The sequence below is a fragment of the Brachycentrus maculatus genome, unplaced genomic scaffold, assembly GCF_059751285.1.
Source record: "Brachycentrus maculatus isolate JH-2025_06_01 unplaced genomic scaffold, ASM5975128v1 h1tg000374l, whole genome shotgun sequence".
In the NCBI taxonomy this organism is placed as follows: Eukaryota; Metazoa; Arthropoda; class Insecta; order Trichoptera; family Brachycentridae; genus Brachycentrus; species Brachycentrus maculatus.
This window is the reverse complement of record NW_028281123.1, coordinates 1345858-1373270: the sequence shown is the minus strand read 5'-3', so window position 1 is coordinate 1373270 and position 27413 is coordinate 1345858. Positions and strand designations below refer to the sequence as shown.

The 27413-nt window shown below is 31.4% G+C and overlaps 2 protein-coding genes across 2 annotated transcripts; both read right to left on the bottom strand.

The window, feature by feature from the left end:
* Positions 1-116: 116 nt before the first annotated feature.
* Positions 117-9616, bottom strand: LOC148303301 (peroxiredoxin-2-like). The gene is made up of 7 exons (XM_088270181.1): positions 9477-9616; positions 9332-9377; positions 6649-6790; positions 5123-5258; positions 4149-4254; positions 2336-2464; positions 117-428 (listed from the first exon to the last, which is right to left on the bottom strand). Exons 1-7 carry the CDS (start codon positions 9507-9509, stop codon positions 334-336), a joined length of 687 nt encoding a protein of 228 aa, XP_088126307.1. The 5' UTR covers positions 9510-9616; the 3' UTR covers positions 117-333.
* A 2256-nt stretch (positions 9617-11872) lies between these two features.
* Crz (Corazonin) lies at positions 11873-18486 on the bottom strand. The gene is made up of 3 exons (XM_088270211.1): positions 18349-18486; positions 15058-15281; positions 11873-12536 (listed from the first exon to the last, which is right to left on the bottom strand). Exons 2-3 carry the CDS (start codon positions 15274-15276, stop codon positions 12438-12440), a joined length of 318 nt encoding a protein of 105 aa, XP_088126337.1. The 5' UTR covers positions 15277-15281; positions 18349-18486; the 3' UTR covers positions 11873-12437.
* Between the last annotated feature and the right edge of the window lie 8927 nt (positions 18487-27413).

Here is a 27413-nt window from a genome sequence, read left to right as displayed (position 1 = left end):
ACAATGTTCTACTCCATCCCTAAAGCAATACTCCCCTGGAATTCAAACCATCACATGTTTAAAATTCTCTTAAAGTACTGAAAGTATTGTGTGTAGAAACAAATTAAACAAACATAAAACTTCTATAATTTTTTTAATAAAATAAATACAACAGCAGTGTTTAAGATTTCCTTAAATAAAATAAATATATTTGAAACATGTTGCAATATAAAATTCAATACCTAATCAACCCGTAGTGAAATTACATATTTGAGATTAATTGTCTTCTTTGTTCATGATGCTATCACTAGGCTCTTTCGAGACCCTTCAGATAAAATGTCGAGTATTCTGCGTCTAACTGTTGGCCTTCTTGAAGTACGCCTTGCTTCCCGCGGGATCTGGTTTGATGGTAGCGGAGTTCTTATTGGGATCCCAATTGGCGGGACACACTGAAAAAAATAAGATTTGTAGGTGTTTAATGAGTTGTAATTTACACATAATTAATACTGTAAACAATAAATGTAGAAAGATTATAATATACATATATTGGAAGCAATAGTTTGTGATCTTACAAAAGCATTTGATAGAGTCAGATTAAAGGATGTCATTAAAATTCTCGATGAAAAAGAAATATAAAATAAATAATAAAAATCCTTATCCGAAACCAAATGGTGCATAGGGCACTGCTTCATATAAACGCAGTATTATCTTGATCGTATACACATGAAGGAAAGGTGATCAGCCCTCCGCTTCAGGTACCAGTCCAGGGTAATATTAAATAAATATTACAGTGAAAAAATCACTTATATTTATTTTACCCCCCCTGGGAATCGAACCCAGGACCTCCAGAACGGTAGCCGAGCGTGCTGACCATTACGCTACGGAGGCGGACAAAAAGAAATACCCTCTAATATTGTGAAACGTATAAAAGATCTAAACACCAACAGCTACACAAGGATCAAAGCAGATGGCGAACTCACAAGTTCAGTTCCCACTCCAGTCGGAATCAGACAAGGAGACAGCCTCAGCCCATTTTTTTTAAAATTTGATTATGGATAAATTGATAGAAGAGGTTGCCAACATGAACCTGGGCTACCGACTGGGCGGGAAAAGTATCAGCAATGTCTGCTACACCGATGATGCTGTCACTATAGCAGAATCCGAAGACGACCTCCAAAGAATGCTTCTCCAGCTCCACTTGACATCGGAAAAGTTCAACACGATGATATCCATTGTGATTTTCCATTTTATAATTAAAATATAACCTTGTTTTACAATCACTATAAATATTTTATTATAACTTAATTATAATGTCTACCGGTTTCACGAAAAAACTCATTACACAATACTTGGTATCAATCAGTCTTGTAAAAGAAGCGGTTAGCTTCGAAACCTGTAGACATTATAATTATTGTTGCGGACATCTGGCCCTCAGCGACTTTTTTACATAGAAGATAAAAGAAATAATAAATATCTTAGAATAGCGTCTAGCATTTAAGCATTGTTTGTAACCTAGTATGTAAGCTCATACTTGTATGTAATTTGATGTGTTCCGTACGGGGCAAATGTGTCGACTGAGCTCCGCTTGCCCGGAAGGGAAAGCGGGGAGCGGGGAGCGCAGTCGCCCGCGGAGAGGGGCCCGTACGGACAAAGTCTCAGATAACGGGATTATACCGTTATCTGAGTAACGGTACTTTACCATTATTCAGCGCCGTGAAGCGCCGACACGGTATGAAACCGTGCCAGCTATAGAAACTTATTTGCAAAATAAATCAGTGTGAAAACCAACTCGGTCTTTATATCTCTCCGTTCCTGTCGCTCCTTCGCCGCCGGACTTCGCCTGACTCGCCGTCTCACTGCACCAACAACGGACCGTTGGAAAGCCTTTCTCAAGGCTAGTGAGTACGATTCGACACACGAGTCAGTGCGATCTCCCTGTGATCCTGCTCTCCGTACCTCAGTCTGGTATCCATTAGACCGATACCCAAGTCGGAGGCCCTTTTCAGGGCCAGTGGATATTATTCGGCTCCTTGCGAACAACCGGACTGGGCTGCGGTGAGCAGCTCGCCCCTTACAACGGCAGAGCCTAGCTGTACCCAAGACGACGGACCCCCAGTGGCATAGCAACGTACGTAACGTCGGTTACAATTATGTTATAATAAAATATTTTAAGTGTTTTAAAAACAAAGTTATTTTTTAATTATAACATAGAAAGAGTTATAAGTTAGGTGTGGGTGTCACTCTAGTAATCTAACGCATGGCATTTAACTACTATGGTTTTTTTATGATCAGTATTTCATACTTATACACTTCATACATGCTTCAAGTTTAATATATCGGGAATTTTATACAGTACCTTCTCCGTGTTTATCTGCAAACTGAAAAGCCTTCACGATCCTCAGCGTCTCATCAACAGACCTTCCGACCGGCAAATCATTGACAGTCATCTGCCGGAGGACTCCCTTGGTGTCGATAATGAAAAGACCTGGAAAATAGGGAATTACACTTATCATGAACATAACTGGACCATCTAATTTCCACAGCATCGGGTTGTGGTCCCGTGGTTAGTGTAGCGGACTCTTGAGTCAGAGTTTCTAGGTTCAAGCCCACTCTACCACAATTTCTACCTATTTCTTGATACCTATTTGTAATAATGAGCTGCTTTAGCTCACAGAAATACTATAAAAATGAAGTATTTTTTTAAGTAAAAATAAAACTTTTTTTTTTTTTAATTAAAAATTTAAAACAATGTGATTGGCTTTTTTAGAGCATCATTGAGATAGTAACTCCACATTATCGACTTATCCTTATTATTTTCTCTACATTTCCAAACTGTTATTATCGATACAACAGCTTTGAGATAAATTGATAGTGTATCTTTTTCTGTGTATTTGGGTAGTATGTTTTCTAGGGATGGAAAGATTGATAAAGATATAGAAAGGAGAGTGAATGCTGGGAACAAAGTGAACGGTGCACTGAAATCAGTTATAGCAAATAAAAACCTATCAGCGGAAGCTAAACTGGCAGTGCACAACGGAGTCCTGGTTCCAACTCTAATGTATGGAAGTGAAACATGGAGTTGGCAAAAGAAGGATGAAAGTAGACTGAATGCAGTCGAAATGCGATCTCTCAGAAGAATGTGTAACAAAACGATGTATGATAGATGTGCGAATAGTGAAATAAGGAAGGAATGCAAAGCTGAGATAAGCATTATCGATAAAATTAAGAAAGGTGTGTTGAGATGGTTTGGACATGTAGAACGAATGAGTGAGGAAAGAACGGTAAAACAAATTTATGAGGCGAATGTTAGCGGGAAAAGAAGCAGAGGAAGACCGAGAAAAACATGGCACGATCAGGTATGCCAAATACTTGAAAGTGGTCAGGTTAGGAGTCGTAACAATCGGCGGGTATGTATGAGGAGATGCATGAACGTGGAAGAGGCGAAGAATGTTTGCAAGGACAGAGTGGTGTGGCGCTCTATTCTCTCTGCCTACCCCTGCGGAGAAGCGGCGTGATGGTTAGTAGTTAGTTAGTTATCTTTTTCTGTCATACAACAATTCAATTGATGACCTTCTTTTATCTTTTGATTGCTGATGTTTTCCTGTCTCGTATAATAATAAATCAAATAAATTAAAAGAAAAAACTGGGCCTTGACAGAAAGTCACAATCCAATTACAAACAGTACAGTAAATAAATAAGATCACAGACACCCAAACCAATTGAAAACTATTGTTTTTCAAGTGTTTAATTTAATTAAAATAATTGAAAACAAATCTTTATTAGATTAATTTTTCAACTGGCGTTAGTTGAAGCCACGATGACATTTTCACAATTCAATAAAAAAATCTTCTTCTTCTAACCCTTATCCACACCCAATGCTGCATAGGACACTGCATCGTATTGACACAGTGTTATCTCAATCATTACTTACATGAAGGCAAGGTGATCACTCCTGCGCTTCAGGGACCAGTTCAAGGTAATAATATATAAACACAATTTTAATGTGTAAAATCACTAATATTTATTTTTTAACCCCCCCTCGGAATTGAACCCGAGACCTCCAGCGCGGTAGCTTAATACGCTAATCATCACACCACGGAGGCAGACAAAAAACAACAAAAACATAGCTAACTTTTAACATCTGGTTCCATAAGACTAAAAAAAATTACCTCGGAGTGCGATTCCCTCCTCTTCAATCAGAACATCGTACGCTTTTGCTGTTTCTTTATTAAAATCAGCAAAAAGAGGGATATTCAACTTCCCAACACCACCATCCTTAAAGAAAAAAAAAAACAGTTGTATGTAATAAGGCATGTTTCGACATCTCAACATAGACATAGAATATGGAAGCCTGTGTAATTACAGAGACGACTATCGTATAAAAAATGGGGTTTGAGTATAACATGTGCTAAAACTGTTAAAATTTATGAAATCGAACTACAACCTGAAATACCTCAATAACGCCAGCTCCATCCGTTTAAAAGCGAAAGCGGAAAATCTCAGAGACAAACCATCATGTCGGATCACGGAAGGGCGGCAAAAGAGGCTAAAAGTGAAGTCCCGTTTGAACTGTGCTAGTCTGGAAGTTGGAAGTTGGCCATCCATTATGACGAGGAACTCAATAAGCTGCCCTCCAGCGTGACCATCGCTCGGGGAGGCGTCCTGCCTAACACCTTGGCCATTCTCCAGCCCATGGGGATCAAGAGGAAGGCGTTTTAATTTGTCAGCTCATCTTTTCCCAGCTCCAGACTCGACGGCCCAAGACCGATTGACGACGTTTTAATCCATTTATTTTTTGTATATCATCATCATCCTATTATTATTATTATTATTATTATCCATGTCTTTATAAGCACCCTTGAGGTAGTATTTTACAAAAATGGCGCTATACAAATTATCCAAATTATTATTATTATTACTATAAAATATGTAGTGACGTTTGAACAAAATGATTAACAAAATGAACGAAGTGAATTATAGATGGACAATATATTACTATTTATATATTTTTTGACGTCAATACAAAGATGAAGAAGTATTAAAAAAAAAAAAATTAAGTTTTACTTGGTAAATACCACGATTTCTTAAAATCTACTGTCACACGTGTCACAATATCTGAACCCGTGAGACTCTTACTACATACCTTTCTATCCAGCTGAGTCCAGGCAAGATGGCTGAATTTAGAATCTGTCGATATTCCGACAACTTCACATCCGATATCCTTGAATTCTTTGGCCTTATCACTGAAAGCTACAAGCTCCGTAGGACAAACGAATGTGCTGAAAATTTAACAATGTTATCAAGACATGAATGTCATTATATTTTCATTATAAAACAGAATAATATAGAATAATACACTGCAGAAATAATTTATGAAACAATAATAATCCCACATGTAGATTACTTCTCCAAAGTATTTTTTTTGGCCAGTGAAATAAATTCAAATAAATTGGAGATTCCTTAAAATAAAGCTATGAGAATAGTCGAACCCTTATCCGCACCCCAATGGTGCATAGGGCACTGCATCATATAAATGCAGTGTTATCTTGATCGTTAACACACGAAGGAAAGGTGATCAGCCCTCCGCTTCAGGTACCAGGGTAATATTGAATAAATATTAGAGTGAATAAATCGCTTATATTTATTAGACCCCCCTCTGGGAATCGAACCCGGGACCTCAAGAACGGTAGCCGAGCGCGCTAACCATTACACTATGGAGGCAGAGGCAGAGGCGGATATGAGAAAAGTACTTAAGAAAAATAGATATAAGAATGTAGAAAAAATGAGAGAAAAACTCAACTGATATGCTTATCTAAATATATATTTTAAGTTTTTAAATATTATATATATTTTAAGTTTAAAGTAGTTTTAAATAAATAAAAAATCATAAACGTAGTGCTAGAAATATGGATAAAATATGAATACCATTTTTTGAAAAAACAGATTTATAAAATTGTATAATGTATGAGGGTTTAAAAATGTATGACGAGAAGCATGAATGTATAAAGAATGAAAAGAGTCTGAAAGAATTTGAAAAAGAAATGTTTTGTAAGAAGATGTAAATATATTAATGGTGTAAGTTAATTGTAATAAATAGTTTATACTAAATGTAACATTATTCAATTAAAGCCCTTATCCGCACCCCAATGGTGCATTATACTGTGGCTACCCACAACAATCTATGGCAACTCGACAATCGAATGAACGAGCATAACCGAACACCCTAACCGAGCTCGCAGCGAGCGGGAACCAGCCCGTCACATTTCGTCACCGCCCGTCCTCCGATCGACACGTCTTTCAACTGTTCTCACATTAGAATCACGCGATTATTCTTAAATATTTCTTGATTGTAATTTTATAGAACTGAATAAATTTGTGTTAAAAGTAATCCGCTTTCATCTTGCTTCCCTTCTGTTAAATTAAGTTGGTGTTCAACTAGAAACCATAATACAAACACAATGTTATCTTGATCGTTAACACACGAAGGAAAGGTGATCAGCCCTTCGCTTCAGGTACCAGTCCAGGGTAATATTGAATAAATATTAGAGTGAAAAAATCACTCATATTTATTTGACCCCCCTGAGAATCGAACCCGGAATGGGAATGTAACATAAGCTTACCAAAAAAATTAAATAAAAATAAGAATATTTGATTCTAAAAATTACTTACAAATCCAATGGATAGAAAACAAGCACTAAATATTTTCCTTTGTAATCTGAAAGTTGAATGTCCTTGAACTCTCCGTGAATTACGGAAACTCCTTTGAAATCCGGTGCGGGATGCTGTACTCTCGGAGCAAGGAGTCTAGGACCTAAGAACAGTGATACAAAAAAATCACAATGTTTTAAGTGTGTCTAAAACTTTGTTAACGAATTCTGGGTGTGTCTCCACTTAGGAGTTATTTATATACCAATAATACCGATTTTATTGACACCTCAACAGAGATGAAGAAGAACATGGAAGTTTGGGTATATGCAGGGCTAACAAACTTTTTTTATTTATTTATTTCATAGATACATACATTTTTATTAATTTTTATTACATCGTTCACTCCTTTCAAGAACGTCATAAATCAAAAATCGTCAATTTTCAGTTGTGCATGTTATTGGAATACCCATAAAATGTACTATATCCCATCAAGAGAGGCATATTTTTAACTTAGTATTTACCCGCTACAGGGCAGAAAGTGTTGTTTTTGCATTTTGAAGAAAAGGTATTGTTTAATTATTTTTTTAAATATACTAAATATTTTCAAATGGAGAAAAAACCTTCAGGTTTTACTTAAAAATATCTGTTGCACAGTAAAAAGTTCAGTAAGTGGCTTGATATTTATTTTTAATACAATGTATTATATTTTTAAACTTTAAAAACGTTCTCCTGAAAAATCAAGTTTTTTGATTTATGACGTTCTTGAAAGGAGTTAGCGACATGTATTACGGCTTTTTAGGCATGGCCTGTGTTGAGCCGAAATACTTACATGTTAATACAATTTTTTTTGTTATTATTTGTTTTTTTTTTATATTTAATTATTAGATTATATACGTTACATACTACAGGTACAATAACTATTTACAGTAGAAACGTTTTACAATAAAATAATTACACCTGAACTTTAATTAATTCGCTTTCTACCTTGTCCCTTCCAACGAGAAGCAACCGTTGACGGACACTGCTCTTAAAGACATGATCACTACTAGAAACTGCTATAGGCTTGTATACATTTATTTAAACTTCATGTACAGATAACAAATTAGTATATTGGCGGGCTTATTGTTAAACAGCAATATTTTCCTACCAACCAAAAACAGACTAGTGATATTGGTCAAAACGTTTGATACCATTTATGGCGGTTTGCAATCAGAGGGTAGATGGTATTTAAACATTTAAAAAAAATTACTAATTGATGATAATAAGGAAGGCAAAGGAAAAAGGGAGTTTTATCATCATATAGATTGTACATATCGCTCACTCCTTTCAAGAACGTCATAAATCAAAAATTGTCAATTTTCAGTTGTGCATGTTTTCGGAATGCCCAGAAAATGTACTATATCCCAGCAAAAGAGGCATATTTTTAACATAATATTTACCCGCTACAGGGCAAAAAGTGTTGTTTTTGCATTTCGAAGAAAAGGTATTGTTTAAGTATTTTTTAAAATATCCTAAATATTTTTCAAATGGAGAAAAAACCTTCAGTTTTTACCTAAAAAGATCTGTTGCACAGTAAAAAGTTCAATAAGTGTCTTGATATTTATTTTCAATACATTGTATTGTATTTTCAAGCTTTAAAAACGTTCTCCTGAAAAATCAAGTTTTTTGATTTATGACGTTCTTGAAAGGAGTGAGCGATATCTGTTATAGGTGTGAAATTCACCATTACACACATGATTGACAACGACACTACTCGAATTTGGGAAGTTATGTTTATGCTACAATTTTATTTTATTTTATTAAAGAGAAATATTTCGCTCACTCCTTTCAAGAACGTCATAAATCAAAAAACTTGATTTTTCAGGAGATCATTTTTAAAGTTTAAAAACATAATACAATGTATCAAAAATAAATATCAAGCCACTTATTGAACTTTTTATTGTGCAACAGATCTTTTTAGGGTAAAACCTGAAGGTTTTTTCTCCATTTGAAAAATATTTAGTTAAGTTAAAAAAAAATAATTAAACAATACCTTTTCTTCATTAAGTTAAAAATATGCCTATTTATCTGGGATATAGTACATTTTCTGGGCATTCCGAAAACATGCACAACTGAAAATTGACAATTTTTGATTTATGACGTTCTTGAAAGGAGTGATCGATTTGTGTTTTTTTTAACTTCCAAAAATACTTTAATTTCATACTTTTTCTGTGAGTCTAAGCGGCTTATTATAAGAAATAAGTATCAAAGTGTGGAAGAGTGGGTTCGAACCAAAAACTCTCACTCAAGAGTCCACGACACTAACCACGGAACCACAACCCGATACACAATTGATACCATTCTTTGGCATGTATTTCTAATCATGTACAGTCTCCACTGTAATATAAATATAAGTTTTGAAATTCGAGTAGTGTGGTTGTCAACCATATGTAGAATAACAAATATAATAATACAAAAAAAAATATTCGGAATCAAATTATATAACACAAATCTGTGTTTTCGTACCTTATTAAGAATTGAATAGTACTGCAAAATTCATGTCGTTCAGACATGAATTGATTGTATGCAAGTCTAAAGTATAACATTGCTTAGCATACCAAATTACAATAAAATTATAAATTTAATATGTATGAGTCATTGAAAAATTATACTTATTCCGTGAAATGGCGGACTTATAATATTGTTTATATAAAATCGTACTTACAAGTGTGAATAAAGGAAGAATTTACTCGAAGAGAAGGCGACGCGATCTGAAATAAAAGATAAATCAGTACAAAGTAGAACTGAATAAATTATCAGAATTTTCAATTAGAACTGAGGTTACAGGCATGACATAAAATAGACAGTACCTTATTCAGTACATTGCGAAGTAGAAAAGACATTTTTAATGAAAGTAATGTTATAGATTTGTCGTTAGTGATATTTCGCCGGTCGAAAACAAGAGATAAGAAAAGGCAAACGTCAGAAATAAGGTAGGTTATTTTTAATTGCAAAATTTTAGTGCTACCAGCTGAAAAAATATATATTTTATGGCTGTAGGATTTATTTTCAGTTCTTAGCTAAGCAAATGGCGGTAAATTAATTATGGGTTCTAAGCAATCGCATTCACAAAAAAAAGAGCAGCCCATTAAAAGAGGAAGGATATGACTGTCTGTGGACAGAATCGCTAGTGAAACGTTATAAAAAGTATATATTATGAGATGACGACGTGGTATTTTTTTCGTTTTCTCGAAACTTATTTTAAACTGATGGACACTGTTACATGAATTTCTTAACTAATTTGAAGAAAATAAATTCAATATCTTTTTCATTTTGTATATTATATACAAAGTCGTATTGTCTTTCTGCAATTGAACTATTCTTTCAACTTTTTATTTATAATTTTTACTTTTCATTTTCCTAGTGCTACTTTGTAAGTTGTACGGATAAATTACAAGATTTTTTATTTCAGATGATGATTCCTAGTGGTCCTCCAACTTTTATCATCGTAAACCATCACGACAAATACATCGGTCAGGGATCCAAAATAAATGAACTGAACAAAATCTTTATAGAAAGATATTTGTGATAGTGATTAGTTATATTTTCTCAACGAGCTTCTTTCCTTATTTTTTTAATATGCCTATTTACCATACCTGTGTTAGTTTTGTTTAATTTTTTATCTTTTCTTATTTGTGTTTCAGTCTTGTTTATTTTTACTATTGTTCAGACTTTGTTGTCAAATATTTGTACTATTATTTTTCCTGTATTCCACTCTTTGCTTTCGATTTTTAACGTATTTTATTTCTTTAAATATTATTTTTGTAGGTTAGGCATTGTTAACCTCAATCCTAAAATGAGTAATGGAAATTACTTATCGGAAATATTAAATATGTTACTCTTACGTATGTTAAATGTTTTAAAATAAATAAATAAATAATAATCTGCGATTTTGACATACGTAATGATTATTTTTTAAGTAAATTATTTATTTTTTTATTTAGAATAATGAATAAAAGGATTTTTCTTTTTATGTTACTTCTTTCAAGCATCACAGCGGTGTAGCTCCATATGATTTATGATTGGGTAGGTACATATAGTATTTAAATCAGAGTTTCTCGGTTCGAACCCACTCTACAACAATTTGATACCTATTTCTAATAATGAGCCGCTAAGGCTCACAGAAATAGAATGAAATTGAAATATTTGTGGGTGATATAATTTATTTTTATTACTATTATTTAAAATTGTGTTTTTTTCGATTAACGCGTACATAATTATATATTTTTTTAAAGTCTTTAATTTTACTACCTGTAGGAAGGGTATTGAAGTATTTGGTTTTAAAAAATCACAATATTTCTTTTATAAACAAATAAATAAATAAAACACGGTTTTTTCTGAATGTTCGTTGCTTTATGATATATTTCACAATCAATACAAATTAATAATTCGCATTCAAGTGGCAATGTTGCACTCTTGTCGTGCTGACGGTTAAATGAAATATACATACACACAAGAATTATTACTTAAATATAATACGTTTCAATTACGAAAACTTTTGTTACGCTTTTTCATACATCGACACACTGACAAAAGTGTTTTTCTATATGTGTAAAACCGAAGGCCCAGCCATTGCGAATTTAATTCGATAACCAACGGTTATATACATATATTATATATACCTTTTTAAACATGCACCATATATATTTAAACAAATAAAAAAAATACAAATATTTTCAAATATAAAACTTTCGTTTTCACTTCTTTGGGATTCTAGCAAAAGTAATACACCTAACTCAATGGGTAGCTATCGAATTTATTGATCACTTTTTAAATTTTTACATTTTTGATGAATATTTAACATTTTTAAAATAAATGGTTAGATGTTACGTTCAAGAGACTTTAATTATTGACATACTTTTTACTTTATTCAACTGAAATTTAAGTATTTATACGTATATATATATATATATATATATATATATATATATATATATATATATATATATATATATATATATATATATATATATATATATATATACGTTCACATTTATCTTAATTCATTATTTATTAAAAGTGTAATTAACTATATTTTAAGACTTTTACGGAAAATAATGTACCCAATATTGGTTATTATTTTTTTCCTTAAATATACGGTAAAATTATTTTAATGCAATTTTTTTCTATAATATTTAGAAAGAAAGATGAAAATATTAATTGATTGATTGTAATTTTAATTTTATGAAACAAAAACTAATTTATATTTTTATTTTATAATTAAAATCTAAAAAATACGTTGTTTTTTTTTATCATGTATATTGTATATACTGTAAGTATTAGGTACTTAGTGAATTAAATTATTTTGAGTGTATTTCAGAAAGAATTATTTACGAAATCAAAAAAAAGTTTTTAGACATTTTTCGTGGTGTGTGTGTAGAATTTTATACATGCTTTTTAATACATATTAAACATATAAAGTTATTAACATATTATAACAAATTAATAAGTTTATTCAAGGTGTATAGTAGTATAATTTCATATTATAACCATACCTTTTATTACTATTATAAATAAAATGAGAAGAAAGGAATAAAATTGTATTTGTATATTAAAAGCACTGTAAACTTTGTGGTATGGTAATATAACGCTCTCCTTAAAGTGGTATTACACAAAGTGAACAATGAATGATAAGGAATGTGTTGATTAGTAAACTTAGATGATTGAAAGGTTTGATTTAATTTTGATTCAATAAGTATGCGTTCATTTTTTAATGTCGTGCGTCGATATTAGAACATAGCGTATCATTTTTTCTCCTTTGTTGTATGAAATCAGACGTAATTGTTGGGGTTATCTTGAGGTCTGGGTTCGTAGTTGGGTGCAGATCTTCTTAGACGATATCCGGTAGGCTCTCGCATTTCACAGGGCAGCTGAAAAAAAATATAGTAATTTAAGTAAAGCTACATTTGACGATCCAGAAACTGAATTAAAATGCAGAATAAAGACCGTTCGTACAGTTTTTAATAGCATAATAATATTTTTTTTATTTGTTCACATTTATTTAAATCACATGTTATTTATACATATTTAGAACTTTTTTTGCAGAGACCCACCAAGCCACCTTGTGTGTCTTGTCGGTGGAGTTCTTTTTTCATACATTTTTATTGTTTTTAACGATTTTAACCTAATTTACACACGAAAAAGAGAAAAAATTAAGAATGTAAACATTTTACAATTTTCATATAATTAATTCTTGATCATTTACCCATTCCTTTATTTTGCCTTTGTTCCAAATTTTATTTTGACCTCTAACATCTGTCGGCTACAAATTAAAAATGTTCGGAACGATATATTGCAGTGTTCGACTCCCATATTTACTGTTAATTCTTGGGACTATCAAACCTTCGTCGTGTGTCATGGTTGTGTACTAAAGGATTTCATTATTTTTGTCTATTTTGTTGTAAATATATTAAGTTATGAAGAATCTCTAGCAAATAATGGTTGGGTGTTATAACTGGTAAGTACTTCTAAACGGAGTTTAATGGTGTACCATCATGATCACTACTATTAACCGATAAGAGGTACTTCAAATGTGACTACATCTTAGATTGCTACGCATACCATGGACCGATATGGTCAGCAACGTGAATGTGCTCCAAAGAGCAAGACTTGTAAGCCGATTGCTGACTGATACTTAAGTCCGAAAAGTGTCCTATCTGGGGCATGTGCTTAGAGGAGACAAGTACGAGCTATTGTACCTAAAGCGGAATATCTAATAAATCTCCTGGCTCCGGAATATACGAGATTGGACGGGGATCAGAACCGTCAAGGAGTAGTTAAGAGCTGCCTAAATTAAGGACAATTACTCTCAAATGATAGTCGATGTCGGGGTGATTCAATTCAATTCAATTCAATTCAATTTAGTCAATAATTAATATATACATTACAAAACAAACACTTAAGGCGTATACATTAAAAAACAAATTAAAAAGTAAGCAAGAAGACTCTTGTTAAATGTGTAGAAGAATCCCGCTTCGGAAAACTCCTTCGGACACATGGAACAGATCAATATCCAATGTGGTATTGTTCAACATAGCGGTAGCTCTTCCTTCAGGCATAACCATTGACAGGTTGGTCCTGTGTATAGGAATGTGAAACAATCTATGCTGACGCTGTCTTAGGTAACTATCGGGAACATACAGACCAGTGCTCTGGATAATTTCAGGATTATCGATCATACCGCGCAACAGTCGAAAAAAATGCGTAATCAAATACACATTCCTTCTAGTCTCTAAACTATTGTAGTCAAGCATACCCTGGAGAAACTCGGTCGGGTAGAGCCAAGGATAATAGCTGTACTCTCTCATGTAGAGATACTTCAAAAACTTCTTTTGGACTTGATCTGACATGACACGCACAGAAGAAGAAGGGGTTTTACAGATGGTTAAAATATAATTGTCTCAAAAGTCTACTACCTCACTGCGCAAACCCCGTATCAAAGCATTCATTTACAATATTTAAATATTTAAAAAAAAATATTATTGAAATAATTAATATTTTTTTAAGTAGTCTACTGTTTTGGTGGGGTGACCATCTAAATGCAGTTCTCGGGGACCAGTTCAATTGAAAGCTTGATCAAGTCAGGTTTGTATGTCGTTATTTTTAGCACGATTCTAGGTTCTCGTCAAAAAGACGATTTCTTAGTTTCATTTAATAAACTTCAAGCTTCAAAAAGATTGTTCGCATGAATACATAGAGCCTAGGAGCTCTCGCGTGGATACTTGTGCCGGAGACACACTTAAGGCCCAGTATTCGATAAATCTATAAAAAAATATTAAACTTATTCTTTATATTAGTATTGAAAAAATAAGTTTTTCTTCGAAATACATAAATGGTTTTGAAAAGAAAACAATTAATAAAAGATGAGGAGTTAAAAAAAATATACATACAAATATATTTTTAAATATTTATTCTCGTTTGGAAATGCCATAACTAGGCGAAACAATTGTCAAAATATTGATTTTAATGTTTTTTTTTTTAAAACTATAAAATACAATTTATTAATGGTAGTCACTATTACTGGTTTTTACTAAGTAAAACATTAATTGAAAATGGATAGTTTTTACCACAAAGTGACTGCCGAATCAATTAATGAAATCAAAAAATCTGTGCTATATTTAGCATTTAATACATAAATTTATTCTAAAAAAAACTCCAAAAACATTAGGCGGGAACTGGTGTCTGGCTCTCAGCACAACTGGACACTAACTGAATTCTATTATTGTGAATAATGCCTTAAAAGGTCAAAGAGTCGCTTGCGGTTCCCGAGCCACACTTTGACGACCTATGAACTAGATTTATGGATGTATGAAGCGGTGTGTTGTTAAGTAAGTTTGACTTGCTTTCAAGGTTTGGAATAGAGACAAATAAATAATCGTGAGAAGTTCCTACCTTCTCGTTGATCGCCTTTCCGTCGAGCAGGTACTGCAGCCTCTCCAGCAGACAGGGGTTGGACAGCACCCTGTCCAGGGGACTCCCCTCGTAATCTCCTCCTCCACTTCTCTTCCCATTGGTCCAGCCCCGCGAGTACTGGAAGGTCTGCGCGTTCACCGACCCCATGGATACCATCACGGCCGCCAAGAAAGCGAACAAGGCGATGTAGGAATTCATTTTGACTGTGGATAAGACAAAAATTCTCAATTTTTTTGTGTTTTTCCAAATATTAGTTCATTCCGCCTCCGCAGTGTAATGGTCAGCACGCTCGGCTACCGTACTAGAGGTCCCGGGTTCGATTCCAAGGGGGAGGGCAAATAAATGTGGAGGTCATCACCAAAACGTTACATTTCCATTATAAATTAATTTGACTTTGAATGACTTTCAAATGTCTTTTATTATATTATATTTTAGCAAAATCGCATTAGGGGTCTGTGAGACGTAAAGTTTCTGCATAAAGGTTTTATTTATTTGAGGAAGAAATGCTTGAAAATTTACGGGTGAATGCTACATGTCTGTTAAGTGATCACTTAACCAGCCTATGACAGATCGTAAGATGGTTGGCAAGCTCTTTAAATACCCAGACTTCCATATACTCACTCATCTATTTGGAGCTGTCAAAAATTTAAATCTATCTACCCATAAAACAAATATTTTTCATCATACACCTGATTACAATTTACGATATTGTGCCCTTATCAGGCCTTCCGTGCCGAAGGCACATTTTATAAAACTTATTCATAAAATATTGGCATTTAAATAATTTATTTGACTGTATATTGCCTTTTGTAACCTGACGATGCTGTGCTTCTTATCGTAGAGTCAAAAGTGTTTTTAATGTGAGTTAAACAGGGATGTGTAATGTCGCTGTGGCTGTCTAACCTATACACAGATAACTACATGAAAGATGATAATTTAATTTAAAATTTTTGATTTGACTGTCTGTTGCCTTTTGGTTTAACACGCATTATATATCTTTGACACCAGCGCCTGCAGAACCACTTTCTATAAAGAGTAAGTAAAGAGCAAGAAGTATAGCATATTCCGCATACAAAAGGAACCAGACAGTCAAATTGATAATTTTAAATCAAATTATTATCTTTCATGTAGTTATCCGTGTATAGATAAGACAGCCACAGCGACATTACGCATCCCTGTTTAACTCATTATACAATTTGACACCAGTGCCTGCAGGACTACTCTACGATAAGAATCTCTATCAATAAGAGATGAACAAAGATCTGGGTGTAAAATAGTAATAAATGGGGAAATTTCGGAACTGCTAATTGTTTTCCATGTGCTTACCCCTATGGGGAAGAGGCGTGATGATTAGGTTGTTAGTTTTATGTTTTATAGTATGTAAAATCTAAATCACTCGAATATAGTCCCATTACAACCATTTGGCTCTTCAGACGTGTTATTTTATTTTTTCATTAATTGTTTGGGCAGTCATCTAGTGTAGTGGTAATATCTATCGATTCAAATTAAATAAATAAAATAAAAACCCTTATCCACACCAAATGGTGCATAGGGCACTGCTTCATATAAACGCAGTGTTATCTTGATCGTTTACACATGAAGGAAAGGTGATCAGCCCTCCGCTTCAGGTTCCAGTCCAGGGTAATATTGAATAAACATTACAGTGAAAAAATCACTTATATTTATTTTACCCCCCCTGGGAATCGAACCTAGGACCTCCAGAACGGTAGCCGAGCGTGCTGATCATTACACTACTAGACAAATTTACGGTGCTTGAAAATGATTGAAAATGTTTGCGAAATGCATCGAAAATGGCGACACAATAGATTTCAAGAAATAATGGTATTTGCCGAGTAAAAAATAAATTATAGTTTTATATTTTCTTTAATCTTTTAGATTGGAATAACATAACATTTTGAGTGAGTCCAAATGCTTGTTCACAAATCTGGATTATCTCCAATTATAGGAGTTCTTTTTCATATTATTTTTTGACATCTTTTCAAAGATGAAGAAGAATATAGAATATATCAAAAAATAATATGAAAAAGAACTCCTATAATTCGAGATAATCCAGATTTGAGAAGAAGTATTTGGACCCACTCTAAATGTCGCAAGTAAATTAACTGGTCAAATTGGTAGCTAAAATAATTTTTAAAAAAAAAATTTCTGGCGTTTCTCATGTATGTGATTATAATCCAGGATTCGGAGCTCACATACTAATATAAGAGTTTCTGCTCAGTAAAAATGTTATTTTCATCTCATTAATAGATGTCCTCTAGTGATTCAAGAACAATGTTTCAAAATTGGTTCATATATATAGAACATAAAATTGGTTAAAATTGGTTCATATATCGCTCACACCTTTCAAGAACGTCATAAATCAAAATTAGCCAATTTTCAGTTGTGCATGTTTTCAGAATGCCCACAAAATGTATTATATCCCAGCAAAAGAAGCATATTTTTAACTTAATGTTTACCCGCTACAGGGCAGAAAGTGTTGTTTTTGCATTTTGAAGAAAAGGTATTGTTTAATTATTTTTTTAAATATACTAAATATTTTTCAAATGGAGAAAAAACCTTCAGGTTTTACGTAAAAAGATCTGTTGCACAGTAAAAAGTTCAATAAGTGGCTTGATATTTATTTTTAATACATTGTATTATATTTTTAAACTTTAAAAACGTTCTACTGAAAAATCAATTTTTTGATTCATGACGTTCTTGAAAGGAGTGAGCGATATATAAATTGGTTCATATTTATAGAACTTTGGTATATTACCAATTGGTATATAGGTTTCTCGGTTCGAACCCACTCTACCACAATTTGATACCTATTTCTAATAATGAGCCGCTTAGACTCACAGAAAGAGTATGAAATTGAAATATTTGTGTAAATAATAAAAACACAATTATTTTTCTTTAAAATAAAAAGAAAAAATATTTTTAACATTTATTTATTATAATAATGAAACTTTTTTAATTTTTAAATCAAACACAGATTTTTTGAGTCTACTAAGTTATATTTTATTAAAAACACATAAAAATTAATATTGTGATAATTGTTTCGCCTAGTTATGGCATTTTGAAACCGTGTTGAATTTCAAACGAAATGTTTTTTAATAAAATACAATTTTTTGTAAAACTTTATTTAAAAATTAATACATGAATTTAAATGGAGTTCTACAAACTAAACGCCAAAAAAAAAAAAATTATGTAGCTGTTTTAATAAAGCACTGTTTTTTTTACTAACCAAAAATATATATTAAAACTTACTTTAATTGGAGCGAGGAAGATCTGGTTGAATTTGAAAAATTACAGCACAATTTTTGACACTAAAAAAATTACAAGTGGATTTTCACTTAGGTAATGCTCACAGCAAGTAGTTCTTTATACTGCCACGGAGTGAGTGTCGGTTGTTGCTGATCCGCGGAGGCTTTTATACTCGAGTTTAGGGGTGGAAAAGCGTGGGGGTAGGTTATCATCCCCCACATAGGGGGTGGATCTAAATATCCAATGTTTTAGCTCATCAACAAGAAAATGAAATCCTGTTCGCTACTCGTAAACATTTATTGTTAGGACATTAACGTATAATGCTATGTCTGTCTGATTATTCGCGAATGAATCTGATAAGGGGTGGTTCATGATCTAAATAATGATAATATAAATAACACTCACCTTATCATTCATCGTTCACTTTGTGTAACACCACTTTTAAATAACCAATTCGTGACTACCGGTTCGGAAAATCATTCCATCGTCAGGTAAATAAAATAAAATTATTACGGTCATACATTTATCCAAAAATAAAATTTTGAAAGAGAGAAAGAAGGCAAATGAATCACATTGGGAATATTTTTAAACGTGGAGTTGAGGTTAAATTTATATAACCGTACCACAAAGTTAAAAATGCTTTTAATATACAAAATAAATTATGTAAATGTCTATTTGTTCAAAATTTTAAATATCCTTTAGTTAACAATGTTTTGTGTGTATCTAATTTTTGTTTAGAAATTGTTTGAAAAAACACTCGATGTGTTTGATAATGTCTTAATAAGACGAAACGCGTCAAATATTACCATATCTTTTGTACATAAAAGTAGAATTCAATCCAATAACCGCGTTTAATTTTGGGTAGATTACCCTTTTTCTAACTTAGAAAGCAAACTACCTTAGTTAAGTAATAATAAAATAAAATAAATTTGTATATGTATTTATAAATGTATATATAAATGTATATATATATATATATATATATATATATATATATATATATATATATATATATATATATATATATATATATATATATATATATATATATATATATATATATATATATATATATATATATATATATATATATATATATATATATATACATATAAATATATTTATATATATATATATATATATATATATATATATATATATATATATATATATATATATATATATATTTATATATATTTATATATATATATATATATATATATATATATATATATATATATATATATGTATATATATATATATACATCAACGTCTGGGTGTGTGTGTTTTTTATGGTTGTTTAGTAAATTCCACCTTGTACTCTCAATTATAAATTTTATATCATCTAAAAAAGACATGTTAAAATATGGAATGTTTGAAATAAACACCTTTATAATTAACGTACCACACGTTAAAAGATAATTAAAGCATTTTCAAATATCTAAATAAACTCATTTTATATCAGGCGCGTATTTCACTCATTAAGTATTGTTATTTGAACTAGAATTAAACCGCAGACGGTGAGATAAAAGTGATATAAAATATGGTATTAATGCAGATTTTTCATGAGCAAATAAATTCAAATGTATTTAAAAAAAAATCATAGGACTGGGTATTTTTTTAACGAGGGATAACGTTTTTAATTTGTTTTGCGCTTGCTGTACACAGCCACAGGTTGCTACGTCTCGATCTGGTTAAATGGAAAAGAGAAAAGAAAATGTACACATTTATTAAATTAGATTTAGGTTAAGTACTGAAATTTATTGGTAAAACTACATTTTACATAATAAAATAACAACTATATAGCTTTTTTCACTATTGTTTTATTTTACCAGTGTCCATGTTTCGTCTGTAGCAGATTATTGTTTTATTTAATCACATTGTTTTAATATTTATTCTTTTATATATACACACTTTTCTGATATATTTTTTACAGAGATCTTGGAACTCAAAATATTAAAAATCTATGCAATCGTAATATTGGAAATGCACGGCCACGCGTTGTGTTTTAACGATCAAGATAACCCTGCGTTTATATAACACAGTGCCCTATGCAGCATTGGGGTGCGGATAAGGGTTTGAAGAAATGTGTATCATGTTACCTTTGTGGAATGAGTTAAACAGTTTAGGAGCTACGAAAAATGAGTGTCTTTGCGCGAGTCTGGATTTGCAAAAGGGATTTCTAGTACACTATTCATTCTTTGGCTAGATCTATTGGTATTTTAAGGAAATAAATACTGGCGCACGAAAACATATTTTAGACAATGTTGTCAACAGATTTCTCATTGTTTCAAAATTTCAGCTTCCTGAAATAATTGGTTGGGTGGAAAAGTAATTTTTGAGCATGATTGTAATAATTTATTTATTGTTACTGTAAACAGGTGGTAGAATTCCATGTTGAATCGTTGGGTAATATAGAATATTTATCCAAAATAAAACAAAGTTATTGGATTGAATTCTACTTTTATTTATATATATATCGCTCACTCCTTTCAAGAACGTCATAAATCAAAAATCGACAATTTTCAGTTGTGCATGTTTTTGGAATGCTTAGAAAATGTGCTATATCCCAGCAAAACCAGCATATTTTTAACTTAATATTTACCCGCTACAGGGCAGAAAGTGTTGTTTTTGTATTTTGAAGAAACGTTATTGTTTAATTATTTTTTTTAAATAGACTTAATATTTTTCAAATGGAAAAAAAACCTTCAAGTTTTACCTAAAAATATCTGTTACACAGTAAAAAGTTCAATAATTGTCTAGTAATTTATTTTTAATACATTTCATTATATTTTTAAACTTTAAAAACGTTCTCCTGAAAAATCAAGATTTTTTTTATTTATGACGTTCTTGAAAGGAGTGAGCGATATGTGATTATATGTGACGCGTTTCGTCTTATTAAGACATTATCAAACACTCACAATAACATTCATCTTAGGGAGTCACCCTATCATATGTTTTCTGAACAATATCATAGTAATTTCGTCAACCTGGAAAAAGTTTTTAGGGCACATATTAAGTAAACGGAGTTTTAATGAATTATGTATTCACACATGATTATGTTCCTTTTATTTTATTAATCACTTGATTCTCCAATAACATTTCAGCTTTCAGGTGATTCCTGAAAGGGTTTCAGGCGCTTTCAGGAGTTGTTTAAAAGGATTGAAGAGATTAAGGTGGGTTCTTATTGCTTAGACGCTCCAGTTTTTCAAAGAAAATGTTTACTCCTCGGCTAAGTACGAATTTGCATACGTTTTGTATCGAATGGAAAGTTTCTAATAAATGGAAGAGATGCGGATTCAGGGCTTTTGATTTTATTTTTTTCTCAATTACTTGAAAGGATTAGCATCTTAGGAGAATTTGATAAGGGCCGAATTGGTTAGAAAAAAATACAAAAATGAAATTTGTAATTTTAAGGTTTTTTTATTTGACATAGTCACAAGAGTTTTTATAGTTTAATTAATTTCCTAGAAATTTCTACTTTACAATCTTAAAATTAATTACGCTTTCCCTAATAAAAATCATAGCTCTTGTGTTTGGAGAGGGGTAAAACTTTTTTTAAAAGTATATTTGTGGGTGATACATACGATTTTTTTTTCTTCATTCAACGTGTGTATTATTCATCAAATAATTTTTTTAGCATTTTAATGACTTCAATTTTTTTTTATATTTGTATGATAAGGTTATTGGAGTACGTATTTGGTTCCCAAATATTTAAAGTTCTGTTGGAATTGTTTGGTATTGTCAAGTCATTTTGGTATATCGAAGATGAACTATCAACGTTTTTTTTTTATAAATTTAACATTAAGGGTTCATGTAGGATTTTATATAAATCAGTTATTGCTAATAAAAACCTATCAACGAAAGCCAAACGAGCAGTGTACATTTATTGATTTGGCGTTAAATTTTTAGAACTCCATTTTATTTTTGGCAATCATTTTTAAATCAAACATAGATTGAGTCTACCTAGTTGTATTTTTTTTTTTAAAAACACATAAAAATGAATATTGTGAGAATTGTTAAGCCTAGTTATGGCATTTTCAAACATTCGTTTGAAAATTCCATAACTAGACGTAAAAATTGTCACAATATTAATTTATATGTGTTATTTTTTAATAAAACACATCTTAGTACACTCAAAATATCTGTGTTGGATTTAAAAATATATGCATGGCAGTGTACATATGGAGTTCTGGTTCCCACCCTAATGTGTGGAAGTGAATCATATAAATGGCAAAAGAAGGAAAAAATAGACTGAATACAGTTGAAATGCGATCCTTTAGAAGAATGTGCGGTGTGAGCTGTGATAGATGTTTGAATGATGAAATAAGGAATGAAAGTGAGGATGGGATAAGCGTTATCGATAAAATAAAGAAAGGTTTGTTGAGATGGTTTGACCATGTGAATCGAATGAGTGAAGTAATAACAGTAAAACAAATTTATAAGTAGAATGTAGATGGAAAAAGAAAACAAGGAAAACCGAGAAAAACATATCATATTTAAGTATTTTAAATACTTGAGCATGGTAAGGAGTTTTGAAGTTAGGAGTCGGAATAATGAGCGCGTACGTATAAGGGGATAAATGAATGTGAAAGAAGTGAATACTTTTGGCAATGACAGATCTGTGTGGCGTTCTATTCTCTCTGCCTTTGGTTAGTTAGTTAGTTAGTTAGAAATTCAAACCAAAAGTAAAGTAAATGCTAATTTAATTGCGAAGCTGATAAAATATAGGCGTCAGCACGGCTGTCCAAACTTAAAACACAGTAAGGGACATTTTTTTGTAGTACGTTTTTTTTGCATTTTTGGACTAAGTAGAATCTACTTAGTCCAAAAGTGCAAAAAAAAGTACTACAAAAAAATGTCCCTTACTGTGTTTTGAGTTTGGACAGCCGAGCAAGGACGACAATAATTTTAATTACTTTTTTTTACTTATTAAAACTTACATCAGCCAACGACAAACCATATAACCTACAAATACTTAAAAAAAATATTATAATCTTTTCATTACTGGTTTTTCATTACAGCTATCAATATATTTCTTAAAACAAGTACAAAACAAGTAAAAGAGTGAAATTCGCCCCTGTTTTTGGAGAAACGTGGGCTTTTTCCTTATATATATAATAATAATATAGTTATGCGTAGGTTTCTTTTACGAGTTAACGTAGAGCCTATTTTTTACACCAATGTACAATACTGATTGTAGGCCTGAATAAATATCGTATTTATTTATTAATATATTTTTGAAAACATATTACATTCATAAGTCATATATATAATATTCCCGATGAGTAATTTCTATTTCTCATTTTAGGACATGGTATTTATGTTAACAAGACTGGAACACAAATAATAAAGTTACAAAAAAATTAGATAACCGAAACTAATACTAATTAATACATGGCAAAATATAAGAACATTAAACAGGTATAATAAATAGGCACAATAAGCACATTTAAAAGAAATAAATGAGAAAAACACAAGGGAAGAAGCATATTTAAAATAAACAAATGAGAAAATATGAAAAATGAGAAAATATAACAAATGAGAAAATATAAAAAACATTAGGTAAAAAATAAATAAGAAAATATGACTAAACACTACATACATATCTTTATATAAAGTATTTTTTCAGATCATTTATTTTGGATCCCCGAATGGGTTCTATTTTATATATCGCTCACTCCTTTCAAGAACGTCATAAATCAAAATACTTGATTTTTCAGGAGAACGTTTTTAAAGTTTAAGAATATAATGCAATGTATTAAAAATACATATCAAGACACTTACTGAACTTTTTACTGTGCAACAAATCTTTTTAGGTAAAATCTGAAGTTTTTTTTCCATTTGAAAAATAATTACTTATAATATTTTCAATATTATTAATATTTAAAGCATTTACTTTGTGGTTAGTCATTTTTACTAAAAATCTCGGTGAGTGGTTATATACTAATTTTATTAACATTTTTGTAAAAATAAAATAATAAATAAGTAATAATTAGTTTTTTGAAAAACATAATTAAACAATGCTTTACTTCAAAATGCAAAAACAACACTTTCTGCCCTGTAGCGGTTAAATATTAAGTTAAAAATATGCCGCTTTTGCTGGGATATAGTACATTTTCTGGACATTCCGAAAACACGCACAACTGAAAATTTACAATTTTTGATTTATGACGTTCTTGAAAGGAGTGAGCGATATGTCAGGCAGCTGGTTGCATGCACTTTTAAATACTATATCCGCCTCTGTGGTGTAATGGTGAGCGTGTTTAGCTACCGTGCTGGAGGTCCCGGGTTCGATTCCCAGGGTGGTGATAATAAATATTTGTGATTTTACCCACTATTATTTATTTAACATTACCCTGGACTGGTACCTGAAACGCAGGAGTGATCACCTTGCCTTCGTGTAAGTAATGATCAAGATAACACTGCGTCAATACGATACAGTACCCTATGCACTATTGGGTTCGGATAAGGGTTGGAAGGAAGAAGAAACATATTTAAAATTTAAGAATTTTTCAGTATTTGCTGAGAGTGATTGTAGATTGTAGATGCTGAGCTTTTTTTCAATATGGACTCGATCGCCGATCACCCACCGCAGCCACGGGGTTAGCTATAATTTCCTATTAAAATTTTTTCGTTGCAAAAAATGCAACGTTCTCGCGAAAGAATTCGCTGGAGGGATATTTTAATGACCTTTCTCCACCGACTAGACATCTAATATTTCAGAAATAAAAGAAAATGGAAAAATACAATGTGTCTAACGAAACTTCAAACACAAACTCGGTTCCATTCTTTCATATGGACCATAATTTATTTAGTAATTCGCTCACTCCTTTCAACAACGTTATTTATCAAAACTTGATTTTTCACTTATTATATTATATTATATTATATATTCGTTCGCCTCCGTTAAAATGTTACTTTGTTTTAAAATCACTATAAATATATTATTATAACTTAATTATAATGTCTACCGGTTTCGAAGATAACCGCTTCTTTATCAAGACTGATTAATACTATTATTAGTGTTAATCAGTCTTGATAAAGAAGCGGTTAGCTTCGAAACCGGTAGACGTTATAATTAAGTTATATTAAAATATTTATAGTTATTTTAAAACAAATTCAAATTTTAATTATACTATTATTAGTATTAATCAGTCTTGATAAAGAAGCGGTTAGCTTCGAAACCGGTAGACATTATAATTAAGTTATAATAAAATAGGAGGGGATTGTCCGCCTTCGTAGTGTAATGGTCAGCACGCTCGGCTACCGTTCTGGAGGTCCCGGGTTCGATTCCCAGGGGGGTCAAATAAATATAAGTGATTTTTTTCACTGTAATATTTATTCAATATTACCCTGGACTGGTCCTGAAGCGGGGGACTGATCACCTTTCCTTCACGTGTAAACGATCAAGATAACATTGCGTTATATAAAGCAGTGCCCTATGCACCATTGGGGTGCGGATAAGGTTTTTTTATTTATTATTATATTGTATACTTTTTCACTTATCTCACACACATAGCATATATCGCTCACTCCTTACAACGTCATATATTATCAAACAACTTGATTTTTCAGGAGATCGTTTATAAAGTTTAAAAATATAGTAAAATATATTAAAAATAAATATCAAGCCACTTATTGAACTTTTACTGTGCTACAGATCGTTTTAGATAAAACCTGAGTGTTTTTTCTCCATTTGAAAAATATCAAGTATATTTTAAAAAAAATATTGAACCATACCTTTTCTTCAAAATGCAAAAAAACAATACTTTCAGTCCTATAGCGGGTAAATATTAAGTTAATAATATGCCGCTTTTGCTGGGATACAGTACATTTTCTGGGCATTCCGAAAACATACACAACCGAAATATATGACGTTGTTCAAAGTAGTGAGCGAATTGTAATAATTTCATTAAGGCTGTACTCGGAAACATAATTCAGCGCTCAATGCTCAATTTTATTTCAGAATTTTTATTGGAATTTGTTTTTTTTTAGAATATCTTTAAAAAAATAAAATTAAAATTAAACTCTCTACCATTCAATAACTCTTTTCTTTAACAAAAAATATTTTTTTCAATACAAAAATTGAATTTAAAACAAAATATTCAATAACCTGTGTTTAGAGAATATTAAGTTGCGACTTATCGAATACTAAGCCTTAATTGATTGGTGACTTTGTAGTAATATTTATCCATTATTAATTTAAGTTTTAATTGGTAAATACAACGTTTGTTAATAGTATTTACCAAGTAAAACTTGAATTAAAGGAATGGGTAAATGATCAATAGTTAATTTTATGAAAATTTTTAAATGTTTATATTCTTAATTTTTTGATTATGAGATTCTTCATTACTCAATATATTTACTACAAACTAGACAAAAATATAGAAATCCTTTAGTACACAACCATGACACACGACGAAGGTTTGATAGTCCCAAGAATTAACAGTAAATATGGGAGTCGAACACTGCAATATATCGTTCCGAACATTTTTTATTTGTTGCCGACGGATGTTAGTGGTCAAAATAAAATATGGAACAAAGGCAAAATAAAGGAATGGGTTAATGATCAAGAGTTAATTTTATGAAAATGTTAAAATGTTTATATTCTTAATTTTATTATCTTTTTTTGTGTCTATATTAGGTTAAAATCGTTGAAAACAATAAAAATGTATTAAAAAAGAACTCCACCGACAAGACATACAAGGTTGCTTAGTGGGTCTCTGCAACAACAAAAAAGTTCTAAATATGTATAAATTGTGATTTAAATAAATGTTTACATATAAAAATAAATATATAAAAATATATAAAATTAAAAATTAAAAATATTTTTGAAATCATAATACATTTTTGTCGAACAAGGCGTTTCGCGTGGTGAATTTTCGCACAGGCTGTCATCGCGGCTGGGTATGGGCGCAACATTAGGTACGAATAAAATTATTAATTTGTATGGCAATAAGCCTTGCATTGTTCCCGCCATTGTTGGGGTGGAAATGCGTAAATTACAGAGGGTATAATCTCCGCTCTGGCAACACAATACTCTGATGATGCGCGCCATAACGGAT